The sequence below is a fragment of the Phalacrocorax aristotelis genome, chromosome 3 (genome assembly GCF_949628215.1).
Source record: "Phalacrocorax aristotelis chromosome 3, bGulAri2.1, whole genome shotgun sequence".
Classification (NCBI taxonomy): Eukaryota; Metazoa; Chordata; class Aves; order Suliformes; family Phalacrocoracidae; genus Phalacrocorax; species Phalacrocorax aristotelis.
In genome coordinates this window covers 120,737,149-120,752,381 of record NC_134278.1, presented here as the reverse complement: position 1 = coordinate 120,752,381, position 15,233 = coordinate 120,737,149, and the positions used below count along the sequence as shown (strand labels likewise).

Genomic DNA, 15,233 nt, shown 5'->3' with positions numbered 1-15,233 from the left:
CCCATACTAGCTACTATGAAGAAAATTAACTCTATCCCAGCTGAAACCAGGACAACCTCCCACCCAAACTTGACTTTTCTTCATTTCACAATATGTTTTGTCCGCAAACTAAAAAAAAATCTTTCATCTGTTCACATTTTCTAGCTGTCTTCACTACCTCACTTTAATTGGACTTATGTTTACCTATAAAGTCCCATTTCACAGCAATCATTAATCCATCCTCCCAAAGCAGAATTTATTCTACCATTCCAAGAGAACTAGTCCTGAAACTAACATTGAAAAATGTAGTCTGTCCTTGAATAGCTGCTATATTACTAAAAAATTAATCAGGAGGTCTAATAAGGTCAAACTTCTTTCTCTGGAATCAATAAGCATTTAAAAATCACTGACTGCTAGGACTGACTCTCATAGTCCCTCAAACATACACCTGTAACACCACAACAATAGCTGTATTAGTATTAGTGTATCACAGTGGGAGTAAAATGGGACGCTGACATTGTAGGTGATGTGTTAATAAAATAAGAAATAATAAGTAATAATAATAGGTGCCTCTTGTCTCCAAATGAAATGACCTTGATATTGCTGCATTTCATTTCTTTGGTGTTACTGGTTTATTTCAAGATAAATTCTAACATAAATTCTTGTCTGGGGCAGGGGATTCTTTTGTAGGGAATTAACCAGTGGTGTTATGTCAGCTGAACGACAGCCTAGCATCTTTGAAAATGCAAGTAAATTACAGCATCAGGTAGGCACTGTAGCTTGATAAGAAAAAAAAAATACAGTAACAATGCTTCTCAGATTCTTGTGAGCAAATCCTGACCCATTGCCAGGAAGGTTCCACTCCAGTTCATATCCTTCCAATTAACTAACATCATGTAAAATAATACAAAGTCTAAGTAGAAATGCGGAAGAGAGGGAGTTCACAGTACAGTATTGATGAAGAAGTGTCCAAGACGAGAAAGATAAGAAACAGTTTGTGGACAAGACAGGAGCCATAGTACTGAACCAGCATGCAGAATTGGTGCAACAGCCGCTATTCCCATTCGTAGTGACCAGACTCCTCAAAGTGCATGGATGAGGTTCACTTCTGGAAGGTTTCCTGGATAAACTGAAGTTTGTATTTTTTTCGGGTGCCTTACTTTTGTGTTGGCTGCCCTCCAGGAAGGCATATCGTTCTTGAGAGGTAAGTTTCAATAATTTATTTAGTTCTGGGTAACTAGTTGAAAAAAATGCTAATATAGTTGTATTTTTAGCCTCATATATATCACGTATTAGATTTATAAAATGTTTATTTTGCTGCATAAATGCATAAAAACAATTGAAATGTTTATCTTTTGGAATTATGTACAGATTTATATAGCTTATAACTTCTGACAAAAATAACTAGCCATTTTTTAAAAATTAAAATATCCAACTTTCCATAATATTATCAATTCTCATTATCATCCCTGGGAAAGACAGCGTAATGTAGGTATCCTTTATCCTGTCTTGGGGCAATGGGATAGAGAAGATGATCTGCAGTTTGTTCAGCCTTATTTTCCTAAAACTCTCTGAACTGTTTACATTCATGGTTAGAAGTATAGTATTATTACTCCCATAGCCTCCTCACAGGCAAGCTAAGGAAGTGTGGGTTGGATGAGTGGACAGTGAGGTGGCCAGAGAACTGGCTCAACAACAGAGCTCAGAGGGTTGTGATCAACGGAGCAGAGTCTGGATGGAGGCCTGTCACTAGTGGTGTTCCCCAGGGGTCTGTGCTGGGTCCAGTCCTGTTCAACATAGTCATCAGTGACCTGGATGATGGGACAGAGCGTAACCTCAGCAAGTTCGCTGGTGATACCAAGCTGGGAGGAGCGGCTGATACACCAGAAGGCTGGGCTGCCATCCAACGAGACCTGGACAGGCTGGAGAGCTGGGCCCAGGGGAACCTCATGAAATACAACAAGAGCAAGTGCAAGGTCCTGCCCCTGGGGAGGAACAACCCCATGCACCAGTACAGGCTGGGGGCTGAACTACTGGGAAGCGGCTCTGTTGAGAAGGACCTGGGAGTGCTGGTGGACAGCAAGGTGACCCTGAGCCAGCAATGTGCCCTTGTGGCCAAGAAGGCCAATGGTACCCTGGGGTGTATAAAAAGAAGTGTGGCCAGCAGATCAAGCGAGGTTATCCTGCCCCTCTACTCTGCCCTGGTGAGACCACATTTGGAGTGATGTGTCCAGTTTTGGGCCCCCCCGTTTAAGAAGGACAGGGAAGTGCTTGAGCAAGTCCATTGGAGAGCTACAAAGATGGTCAGGGGACTGGAGCATCTCCCTTATGAGGAAAGGCTGAGAGACCTGGGTTTGTTTAGCCTGGAGAAGACTTGAGGGTGGATTTCATAAATACCTATAAATACGTAAAGGGTGAGTGTCAGAACGATGGGACTGGGCTCTTTTCAGTGGTGCCCAACGACAGGACAAGGGCAATGGGCACAAGTTGGAACACAGGAAGTTCCAGCTAAACATGAGAAAAACCTTCTTTCCTGTGCGGGTGCCAGAGCAGTGGCACAGGCTGCCCAGGGAGGCTGTGGAGTCCCTTCCCTGGGGACATTCAAACCCCGCCTGGACGCGTTCCTGTGCCCCCTGCTCTGGGTGTGCCTGCTCAAGCAGGGGGGTTGGACAAGATGATCTCCAGAGGTCCCTTCCAACCCCTGCCAGTCTGTGATTCTGTGATTAACTCAAAATTCATTCTCATACTGAGAGTTCTGACATATCAAAGAGTTCAGGAAAATAAAAGCATAAGCAATAGATCTCTTTTAGCTTTAGAATTATTTTGAAACTAGCCTAAAATTCATCCCCAAAGCCACTTTTTCCATATTTTCTTTAAAAATTAATATCCTTAGAAAACTCAGTAACATCCTGAAATTATTGGGAAAGCATATTTTTTGTGAATAGAGTTCAAAATACCAAAATAATAGATGAAAAATTATTGAACAAATGATAATTCTTAAAGCATAGAATAATGAAAAATCATTTACATGCTTGTTCAGTGCTGAAGTATTAAATGAAGCTAAATTATACAGATCTTTTTTCCTTTGTCTTTTAGACCTGTACACGTTGTCTGTGACAAACATGATTTGACTAGCCACAAAACACCTGGGTAAGACACTGTATTAATGGCCCAAAGAAGACTAGGCATTATGGACATGCTGTCATATGAAACTGAAGTGCTATATTTGGATATTTATCACTTAATATAAAATGAGGCTGTTCTGATATTAATGTTCCTGCCACCTTTTTCTTTTGTTACAGTACAGACCCATACTTATGAACTTAAACTGAACTGGTGTTTAAGTATTCTCTACCAGAATAGCCTGACTGAATCAATGCAGAAAACTATTGAAATATTTTTCTCTTTTCTCAGATTACTTCCTGAAATATCTGCAAAAGCATTATCCATACCTGATCCTAACAGGTTAATGAGGATTTGCTGTAGTTCAGCGTTCCACCCATTGTGCTGTTAAATTAACAGTGTAAAGAAAGTAGAGACTGCAATTTTTCTGTTACCTAAATTTTCAGTTACTAGTTCTGGGTAATGCTGATTGCAATAGCTGGCTACAAATCTTTAGAAACTAGTGCCATTTTTAAATTGATTTTTAATAACATAAGCAAGTTTGAACTATATAGTAGAAAGAAAGACTTGCTGCTTATGTTTTTAAGTCATGGAGAAGAGTGGCAGTTTGAATTCTTTCTGTCTAAACAATCAACACTATGCCATATCAAGATAAATAAAACCAAGGGGTTTAATGATTGTTGATTTCATTTCATTAGGAAACTTCTGTAGAACCCAACAGATGAGGACCAGGTAAGAATTACAGGTTTCATTCTAGTTGGGCTGCATATGAAAGAGAGAAACAAAGTGCAACATTCAGTATCTGAATAAATTCTCTCCTTTTCTGGGTAGCCCATTATGATTGGGATAAATATGGTTGCCTAATGGAACTTCTTTATGAAGAGTATTTCCAACCTGTTATTTCCTTGTAAGTAAACTGCTGATAAGTTGTGAGGCACGAGGAAGACTACTTCTATCAAGGTCATGTAGGGATTGAACCTGCAGAAAGCATCCAAGTCCAATGGCAAGAGTAATGTTATCAAATCTTTATGTTTCTTTTCACACATCGTACTGGATGCTTTGGTTTCCGTGGGTATTGCTGCACCACATCAGTGCTGTAATTGCAAGACACCGTGCCTTAGAGTAAAAAGTCTTGTCAGCATGCTGCCTACCTCTCTTACCCTCTGCAGCGGCAGCAGCTCTACATGCTCACTGATTCGTGCACCGTTCTGAATACAAAGGCTGTTTGTGTCCTTGTGCCATTTTATTGAGATGTCACATTCCATGTTTTATAGATATGATGGTCATTCATATGTTAGAAATGTTGAAGCAAATTTTATATTATGGGAGATGAAAGGCAGAACTAACTATGGCTACACTTCATTCATGAAAGAAGTAAGCCATCTACTGAGAATGTAACTTAAACGTTTTATGCATAACGGTCTACATGCAAAGTATGGCTGTTCTTAAACTTGATGAAACCTCTTTAGTCTGAATGGATGTAGGTAGCTGCATAACACTTTAACATTTCATATACTGGACGTAATATAATAGTCTATTCAAAGTTATGCATGTGGGAGGTATCAAAACAATACAGTAAACAGAAGAAAAATGTGCCCAATAGAATATGGTGTGGGAAATGAAACTTTGAAATTTCAGACTGCCTTGTCTCCAAAGAGAAAAAAAATGATACGCACTAATCCACATGGTCATCAAAACTTATTCTGTGCAATCTATTTATAATTAAAATTAGTACACTGCTTCCTTTTTCAGTAGGATGACGAAGGATATTTAAGCCAAATCCTCATCTACATATAGTGTTACAGGAACTTTGGTAGCCTCCTCTGACAGCTCAATTTGTGAAAGAACTCTTTGACACTCTCCTGTGTATACATACACAGCTACGCTGGAGTTTTGGACATGATCCTACTTATTCATTTGCAACCCTGACAAACACAATTATCTCTTAAAGATAAGTAAATCAAATATACTAAAGCATGATGCCACCTTTTCATGTACCATACTTTCAAATGATACACATTTAAAACTCACATTTTTAATCTGTTTTTTTTCTTAATTTGTATTTTTAACAGGCAGGTTGTCTGTATAAAGCACAGCCTTGGCTCATGATGCTTAAACAAAGTAAAAACCCTACATAGGATAAAGTATGGGGACCACAGATATGAAAATGCATGTTTAGAAATAGCTGGTGATAGTGTGAATAAAATGTATTGTTATCTTACTTCATATTCTTGCAGTACTGATATCCTTGGAGAAGGGGGGGCATGGTGAAGCATTGACAGGGTAGAATAAAGCTCATCTAACGATACTGCATTGGTCTAACTGTAAAATAATCTAAAAGAATAATTTGGGGCTGAAGATACCTTATCAGCATTTTAAATTATTATATTGCAAGAAAGGCAAAGGTGTCACATCATACTCAGTAAAGCACTCTTTGTGGTCAACAGTAGGAATAATTGAAACTCCTGTAATACAGAAGAGTGGAACACAAAGAAGAGTGCTAGACAGGAAGCCAGAGGGGGATTATAGAACTAAAAAGAATTCCTCAGATGCAAACACATACCAGGAGGCTGTCAGAAGAGTGGGTTAAAGCCAGCAGAATTAGAATAAGCAATAAAAATTTTGTTCATCCTTTCTAAAAAAGTAAAGGCAAAGAACGAGCTATTTCTTGTGCGCAAGGCTGGAGTATCTGGTTTGAAATTTCTGCAAAATATTGTCTTTGCTGAGTTGTTCAGAGACAGAAATTTGTCTGAAATCCTTTCCACATCAAAGCCAGAGACAGTTTTGTTACCAGTGCCAGACTGGAGAGGATTCCATTGGATATCCTATTTATCAGTAGTTTCCTTGACATTTAGGTCAACTTCACAGTGTTTATTTCCCATCTAAACAAAATTGTTTCACAGAACCCCAAATCTGGGCTTTTGCTCAAAGGAGCAATAATGTCATTACAATTCAGTAAGCATTTTTAGTAGTCTGTCTGTGATCTTGATACTAGAAACACAGCTATAGTTAAATTTAGGCTGAAGTCTATTTCATCACTGCAGTTGTATATGTCTGTTTAAAATACTTCTACTATGACTGTTATCACCGTAAAACAATTCTTCCTTACATCGAGATGAAACCTCTCCTGGTGCAACCCGTAGCCATTGCCCCTTGTCTTGTCCATTTGGCTCCTTGTGAAGAGAGCAATTTTTGCTCAGTATTGCTCTTTTTGTCTTATGTATCAATAGTATTATTGATACTATGCTCTAGGGGAGGCTTGGCTTTCAGGTCAGCATCAGACTCATTCCCAATCATATGGTTAGAAGAGCTGATGTACACATTTCCCCCACTTTCCTGCCTTCCAGTGATTTTTCAGTGAATGATTTTTCAATGCTTCTGGGAATCTGGAGAGGTCCCAATTGACTGGAAGCTGGCAATTGTTGTCCCAATCTTCAAGAAGGGCGACAGGGATGACCCCGGTAACTACAGGCCCATCAGTCTCACTTCTGTACCTGGCAAAGTTATGGAGAAGATTATTCTGGGAGTTATTGAGAAACACCTGAAAGACAACACAGTCATAGGTCTCAGCCAGCATGGGTTCACGAGGGGAAAGTCCTGGCTAACAAACTTAATTTCCTTCTATGACAAGGTCACTCACCCAGCTGACCAAGGGAAGCCAGCTGATTGATCTTTTTGGATTTCGGTAAAGCTTTTGACACTGTCTCCCACAGTATCCTCCTGGACAAAATGCCCAGCACACAGCTGGATAATCACGTAATGCAGTGGGTGAGCAACGGGCTGATGGGTCGGGCTCAAAGGGTCATAGTAATGGGGTTACATCAGGCTGGGGCCCAGTTGCTAGCTCAGATAGCTATGACAGCTCATTTCATGCCATTTTTAGCCTCATGCAATTAGGTTAAAGATTATCCTATATGAAGATTAATCTGCTTTCCCACCCTCTTGATGGTAGACTTTTGAAGAAGCAAAACAGACTCAACTCTCCTGCCAGCAAACTGTTCTCTTAATGGAACCTTAATTAAATTTCTGCATCTTTTAATAAGAAAATCCTTTCAGTATGGGACTATGGACCTCTTCTAAACTGGTCCACTACGATAACCTTTTCAATCACCATTATCTTAGCCCATTAATGTAGGCGAGAGTCAGTTCCTCATGGGCGACCTTTTTTCTAGTTTTCTATGAAGATAATGTGACCTGATTTTAGAACACACAAAAAACTCTTACCTAAGACATTTTTAAATTTTATTTAATCAAGGAAGTGCTTGCATGCATCGTTTTTTCCTAAAATGCATTCTCTGCAGAAGCGACCCCTCACATCTTTTATGTTAGTGTATCTTCTCTATCTATATTAACAGGAGGATTTTCTGACTGACAGAGCTTACATACTTGTATCAGAAATACTGGGGCCAGCAGGAGCAGGGAAGTGATAGTGCCCTTAAACTCGGCACTGGTGAGGCCGCACCTTGAATATTGTGTTCAGTTTTGGGCCCCTCACTACAAGAAGGACATTGAGGTGCTGGAGCATGTCCAGAGAAGGGCAACGAAGCTGGTGAAGGGTCTGGAGAGCCGGTCTTACAAGGGGAGGCTGAGGGAGCTGGGGGTGTTTAGCCTGGAGAGGAGGAGGCTGAGGGGAGACCTTACCGCTCTCTACAACTACCTGAAAGGAGGTTGTAGCAAGGTGAGTGTTGGTCTCTTCTCCCAGGTCACTAGCGATAGGATGAGAGGAAATGGCCTCAAGTTGCATCAGGGGAGGTTTAGATTGGGTGTTAGGGAAAATTTCTTTACTGAAATTGTGGTCAGACATTGGAACAGGCTGCCCAGAGAGGTGGTGGAGTCGCCATCCCTGGAGGTGTTCAAAAAACATGTAGGTGTGGCACTTCAGGGCATGGTTTAGAAGACACGGTGTTGTTGGGTTGACAGTTGGACTTGATGATCCTAGAGGTCTTTTCCAACCTCAATGATTCTATGATTCTGTGATTCTATACACATACCAATGGGTATATGTCTATGAATGTAGACATGTACATATAGACAATACATCTTGAGAAAGGCACAGGAAGTAAACATTTTTTATTTTTGCTGTTTGATTGATCAGATTCCCATTGGAAGCCATGCCAGGAACCCACAAGTTTTATGAGGTTGAAAGAACGTAAAGAGAATGTATGAACCGTGACATCTGGGGTTTTTACCTTCAAGCAGCCAAGCTGGGTGGGAAAAAAACAGAATATGTTCTGTAATAACCACAGAACTAATGCTTTGCCCTGTCCAGGACCTTCTCATCCAGGACTTTAGCCGTAACTATGAAGCACCTTCACGCCCCTTTCAGATTGAGGAAAATATTTTCTGAAGATTTTCAGAAATAAATTCTGAGGCATCTTCCAAGTTCTCTATCTATTTTATATTCTGTTTCTTCTGTCTAGTAGTAGTCTTGAGATCTGTGTAATAGAGGCTGAATATGATAAACTGAATACAGGCCGCATTAAAACTAAGATTAAAAAGTTCTCTCAGATGATGCCTTTAGGAGAAATGCAGTTACAGTAAGGACTGATATATGGGTTGGGGACATTATTGGCAGTTTCTTAATAGCTCTGTCAAGGGACCGAATTATATAATTTATGTTCATATGGACATTTAATTTATGCTCAATTGAACATTTGCATAGCAGAATCTATTAATTTTCAGCCACTACTTGCACATAAAAAACCCACCACATCGAATCTGTGTTTGTGTTCAATTGCTTTTCAAAGCTAGTTCAAAAATAAGTAATTCTTTCATTGTTTCTGTTCAGAATTATAGATCTTGTTTCGTGTTCCATCAGAAGAGTACAAATGAAGGAATGCATGAGCAGCAGCAGATTTTAAATAGCACTTCAAACAGTTATATTGTTTGGGCTACTAGTCATAGTGCCATTTACGTGTTCAGAGTGAGGATATTAGATTGAAACTACAGGTTATTGTCTTTTTTTTAATGTGATAAAATGTAATCATGTGGAGTGAAAATGGATAAAATGCCTACCATTGGTATTTTAAAAATATTTTTGCTCAGGACTTCCTTTGGCTTTGGGTGCTACCAATATTTTCACTTCTGCCTAGCTCTAATTTAGAAATGTAAATGACCATAGCTTATCTCAAAATCTTTGAAAATATCCTGTCTTATTACTTTACAAGAACTTACAAGAGTATTGCTTCTGCTCAGAGAATATTTGTCTCCCCTTTACTTCAAATTAACAATTTAATATTTCAATTTTTTATCCACTCAAAAATTTTAAAAATAAATAGATCTGTAAAATATTTGGTCTACTACCCCACATCCCATATATTTTGGGAGCATAGATAAATTCCGGTAAGTCAACAAAATAAACCGGAATGTTCACATTTTCTGGTGGCTTACTCCTACCAGCCAACCTTACACTTAAAACCAATAAGTGTAAGGTTTCACAATCTGAAAAAGGTCCTGGCACAGGACACAGTTCTGGCTTTTCTTCTCTCCTTCTTTCAAATCTGCTTGCTTGAACCACCAGCACAGAGGTCAGATGGAAAACATTGAGGACTGGTGTGGCATTAATGGTAGGAGTCTGAGGAGTGGCTGGGGGGAGACCCTACCATTGAGTCACGAGGTTCAGACAGGACCCCTTTGCTTTCTAAACTCCTTCTCTGAGAGGAGACTAGATGGGGCTAAGTCCGGTCTTAGTCTCAGACTTGGTCAACAGTTTATTTTCTAAGGGTTGTAGAAGTAACCACTCATCAGAGTATTTGTTGTTAGTAACTAGTCTGGCAGCTGCCCAGGCAGGTCACATTCAACGAGAACGATCACAGCTAGGTTAACGAATAGTACAGTTTAATAAAGCAACAGATACACGGGTTCTTTGGATTACCAGTAATAAGATTGCTGGTTACAAGACACACATAAATACCAAAGATATGAGTACACTGCTAGGCTACAGGTATGCTAAACAAATATGAAGTGCCTCTAATGTGAAGCAAAGCACACCTAATATGTTAGAGATTTAAAGTGACTCTACAGAGGTTTCCAGTCTTACCCAAAGGCGTCCCAGTGGGGGGGAAGAGAGGCTGAGCCCATTGACTGGTCCCAGAAGTCAGTGTCGTGTGCGATGGTATCTTCCCTAACACCCTCTTTCTCTTCACACATTTTATATTATTATTTACCTTTCAGGTGGAGCTTGAGTGACTCTAGTCATACATACCTTTATTATGATTGGTGTAAAATTTCCTCGCTTTACTTTTAAAAGTGTAGGCTAGAAGAAATTCAAAGCGCATGCCCAATGAGGGGTGGTTGCACCTTAGAGGTGGGTAACTTTTGGGATGGAGGAGTGTTTTGGTATTATAATGATATTATAATAAGCAAAGTTCACCAGAAGGACAGCATTTTGTTAAAAGTATGATGGACTGTGGGCCCAGGGTAGCAAATACGCAGTGTACCAGCTCCATGGTACCTTGAGTTCCCCATTTATCGCAGAGCCTGGCCATGATGTCTCCACACTGCTCCACCCTCCGGACAACCCCTCTTAGAGGCGGTACACCACGTTCTCCTGGCATTGCCGACATCTATGGTTACTAGGGAACTTCCATGGAATGGATTTCTCACATAGCAGCTGCACTTCACCCTGACAGCTTCTTCAGTGCTGTATCTTTTCTGAAAACATGTCACCTCCAGCCACTGTTCCACAACTGGTTAACGTACTGCAGTTGCTGCAATGTTCCCTGCTTATACTAAGCCTACAGTAAAGAGAAACGTTCAAACTTTTTCTAACCTCTCTCAAAGCCGTAAATGTTCCCTTGTATCCTGATCTTTGCGAAGACGCGTTACCTCCTGTTTAAACCTCCACAAGCCCTGCTGATACTGCTGGGATGACTCTTGTAGAAAGTGCTTTCTCCAAGACAGAGAAAACATAAAAATGTGTATTTGCACGCCTGATGCCCATAAAAGTTGACCTTACTGCAGAAAAAATAATTGTAACTGCAAATATATTAAAATTTATTATGTACTTCATTTTGAGTGTTAGTTATAACTTTAGAAGGTTTTGAATAATGTGAATAATTTAATAATTCTAATCCACTTATCAAGAACTTAAATTTTCATTAAATATGTAAGGATGGGTGATTCTGGGCACTGGACAGTTTCGTAAGATTCTCTGGTTTTGCTCTCAGCTGTGTAAATAACCTAACAGGGCTTTTTTATGTGTTTCAGTTTTTGGGATGTAAAAGCATTCTTTGCAGTCCATACATATGGTGTAATTGAAGCATAACACCTAGTAGACATTTCTAAATATTATAGTTATTTAATATATTAAATTATTCTTCTAGTCTTATTCTATTATTTAATATTTGTGTGAAATAATCTTGATATTACAAAAGCATAAAGACCAGATACCACGTTCTTGTTCTGTGCAGAAGAGTCACAGATAAAGGCAGAAGATTTATCCACACATTTTTAATGATGCAGTTTCTCCAGAATCTCTATTTGAAGGCAAACAGAAACTTTGCCAGCCTGTCAAACCTCGCTTGCTGTAATGCAAGTGTTATTACAAGATCCACAAAGCTAGACACATCCCTTGCAACTGCTTAGACTCGTTTCTAGCCATTAATATTTGTCTTGCAGAAATCATGCTTCTGCAGCCTCCTGGTAAAGATAGAGGATTTGCGTAGATGGGAATGAAAAAAATGTAACATTATCCCATTAGCACTTCTCCAACATACCCAGAAGCTCCAGAGAATTGCTTTGGCCAGGCTTACAACTTGACTAGGTGAAAAGTCTTCAGAGATATTACTCAGATCCCAACCTGCAGGCCCCAGCCTGGTAAACCAGTGGATACTACCTGCTTCTTATCCCAACTTCTGTGGTATCTTTTACTGTGTTCTGTACAAAAGATACCTGGAGTTGGAAAGCTTTTTAAGCCAGATGAATTCTAAGGACCCCAGTACAGTCACCTCCTGTTAGGAAAAGGCTTTATTCTTGTTCCCTAATCAAAGGAATTGCCACTGACTGAAAAAGTCAATTGCCATTGACAGCAAAAGCAAGTAATTTAGGTATTCCTATTGGATTCTGAATCATGACCATACAGATGAAAAGAAATCCCTAATAATTAACCAAATAAATATTGTCATGGGTGACTGTACTGAGTGAATGTACTGCTGGCATGAAATCTGATATATTCTTGACTAATTAAGGCAGAAATCTAAAAAGTAATTGTATTTTAATCCAATTTCATTTGCATTTCAGGTCAGATACAACTAGAATTATGCTTTATTCAGTCATCATGCTCTTCATCTTTTGGTCGTCCTCATCATCAGCTACAAATACACTATTACTAATACACAAACACTACTCAGCTTTCAAAAGAACTAGAGCAAGACTTAGTAGACCAGTGTTCTGGTTTCAGCTGGGATAGAGTTAATTTTCTTTGCTGTAACTGGTATAGTGCTCTGTTTTGGGTTTAGTATGAGAATAATGTTTATAACACACTGATGTTTTGGCTGTTGCTAAGTAGTGCTTACACCAGTCAAGGACTATTCAGCTCCCCATGCTCTGCCGGGTGCACGAGAAGTCGGGATGGGGCACAGCTGGGGCAGCTGACCCCAACTGACCAACGGGACATTCCATAGCATGCAATGTCAGGCTCAGCGTGTAGAGCTGGGGGAGCTGCCCAGGGGCAGCGGTCGCTGCTCAGGGACTGGCTGGGCATCAGTCGGCTGGTGGCGGGCACTTGCATCACTTGTTCTTCCTGGGTTTTCTTTCTCTCTTTCTCTCGTTGTTTTCCTTTTTGTTACTACTACTGCTGCTATTATTATTATTATTATTAATATTATTCAGTTATTATCTCAACCCACGAATTTTCTTACTTTTGCTCTTCTGATTCTCTCCCCCATCCCACTGGGCTGGGGGGAGTGAGCAAGTGGCTGGGTGGTGCTTAGCTGTTGACTGGGGCTAAACCATAACAACCAGTATCTTACTATCTGTAATACTAACATCCCATAACACAAATTGTCAAAATATGGTGTCATTTTAGACAGCTGTAATATTGTTTATTCATCTTTTTATAAGCATTTTTGTATCTCTATAAAATAATTTAATATATTTAGTTTCAAATACCAAGGACACGCTATTGAATACAACTTTAACTGATCTGTGAGTATAGGTCGGTGGTGGCTAACAGCTTTTAACAGACCCCTTTCAAGGTGAACTAAGTTAAGCTGCAGCTGTGAGCCTCATGCTTGGGTTAGCCTCACCTTACAGCTTTGGCTGACTTACCCAAGCTATTAGCATAGCTTTTCAGTGTGAAATCTGACAGAAAAATGCTAGTAGAATTTTCACTTTTCCAAGGGGCTACAGCCAATTCAGTTCCCATAATGAGCAGCACAGTCTCTGAAAACATTTTTGTCTTTTGATACTATATGTTTTACTTCCTGTTTAACAAATGTTAATTCTATCTTTAAAGTACATATTTGGATCATATATCCTCTCAGGCTTATTCTCTCCTTCAATATATAAACGTAAGGGTTACAATACTTGTTATAACAGTTAAGTCTCTTATTTGGATCTATTTTTTCATTCCAGCTGAAGACATTTTTGCACTTCTATCCAGAATTTTCTTATTGGCAAGTTAAAATACCTTGTAAAACTTATACTGTTAATGACAATTGTTTTGTTTGTCCTAAAATAAGTTTACTAAAGCTCCATAGGTAAATAAATGGTTGGACTTCTCATAATCACTTTATTTGATATTCACAGGTTTATGAACATTTTCATGAAGATTATAAAAGCTGTAGAAATCTGGCACAAAGAATACATAAGCGTTTTTGATCATTTGTTACTGATTCACTTTGCATGATTCATATCGCATCTATTTCAGTACAGTTTGTACCAAGACAGAAATCAGAAATCAGAAATCAACTCTGAAATTTCACCTCCAGTGAAAACAGTCTGTTTCTACTGAATATTAAGTCGGTCCTCCTTTAAGAAAGGATGGTCCCATGGGCTGAAGCATAGATGAGAGCTCTCCAGTTCCTTCTAGAGCATTTGCACATCTGTGTTCCACCTTCACTGCGCATATGGCAAATGCACAAGACACACAGGAGGTGCGTGGCAACATCAGTGCAGGGTGCTCTGCATGCCTTTGTGAATCTCCGGTGCCGTAGTCTTTTCTCAGTTCTCTTTTAGGGCTGAAAACTGATGCTTCTCTAATCTTGACTATTTCTACACCTTTGAAAACTAAACAGACAATGGCATTTTCCATAAAGACAAGAGACCAGACTGTTCTTTACATGCATTTCTCCCATACAAGGATAGGAAAATGTCATGGCATGAAGTAAATGTAGTACAGGTTGGCAGACAATTAATTTGGTTTGTGTCCTTCTCTGAAATTTTCTGTGTTCCTACTAAGGGCTCAGCAGCTTGGCTTTCAGTTCTACAAGGCTGAAGTCCCTGGGTTCACACACTCTACTTCTTTTGTGGTAACAGTGCTCACTACTTATCTCAGCCCCTTTACCAAATTGCCAAACTGATCTTAGTGGCTATCTTGGCGTATCCCCACACCATACTTTCTCACTCTTCAGACTACTCAGATAAATGCAAACTGCTAGAAAACATAACTTGTGAGGCATAACTTTCTGCAGTACTCATGCATTCTTAACACTGCTTCTGGCACCTAGCTAATCACGGTCTTTTTGCTCAAAAGGATTGTCCTGGTCTTGGCTGGGAGAGTGTTAATTTTCTTCATAGTAGCTAGTACGGGGCTGTTTTGGATTTGTGCTGGAAACAGTGTTGATAATGCAGATATTTTAGTTCTTGCTAAGTAGTCCTTACACTGGCCAAGGACTTTTTCAGCTCCCCGTGCTCTGCTGGGTGGACAAGAAGCCGGGAGGGGGCACAGCCGGGACAACTGACCCAAACTGGCCAAAGGGATATTCCATACCATACGACGTCATGCCTAGCATATAGAGCTGGGGGAAGCAGAAGGAAGGGGGGGGACATTTGGAGTGATGGCATTTGTCTTCCCAAGTAATCGTTACGTGTGATGGAGCCCTGCTTTCCTAGAGATGGCTGAACACCTGCCTGCCCATGGGAAGGAGTGAATGAATTCCTTTTTTTTAATATTTGCTTGTGCATGCAGC

The 15,233-nt window shown here is 39.8% G+C and overlaps 1 protein-coding gene across 1 annotated transcript in view; it reads left to right on the top strand.

Moving 5' to 3' along the window:
* The window catches only part of CATSPERE (catsper channel auxiliary subunit epsilon), a 37,687-nt gene that overhangs the window by 20,946 nt on the left and 1,508 nt on the right, over nt 1–15,233 (top strand). Inside the window, 3 exon segments of the mRNA XM_075089803.1 lie at nt 1,140–1,183; nt 4,377–4,476; nt 8,891–9,051. Coding sequence (XP_074945904.1) covers nt 1,140–1,183; nt 4,377–4,476; nt 8,891–9,051 — 305 coding nt within the window.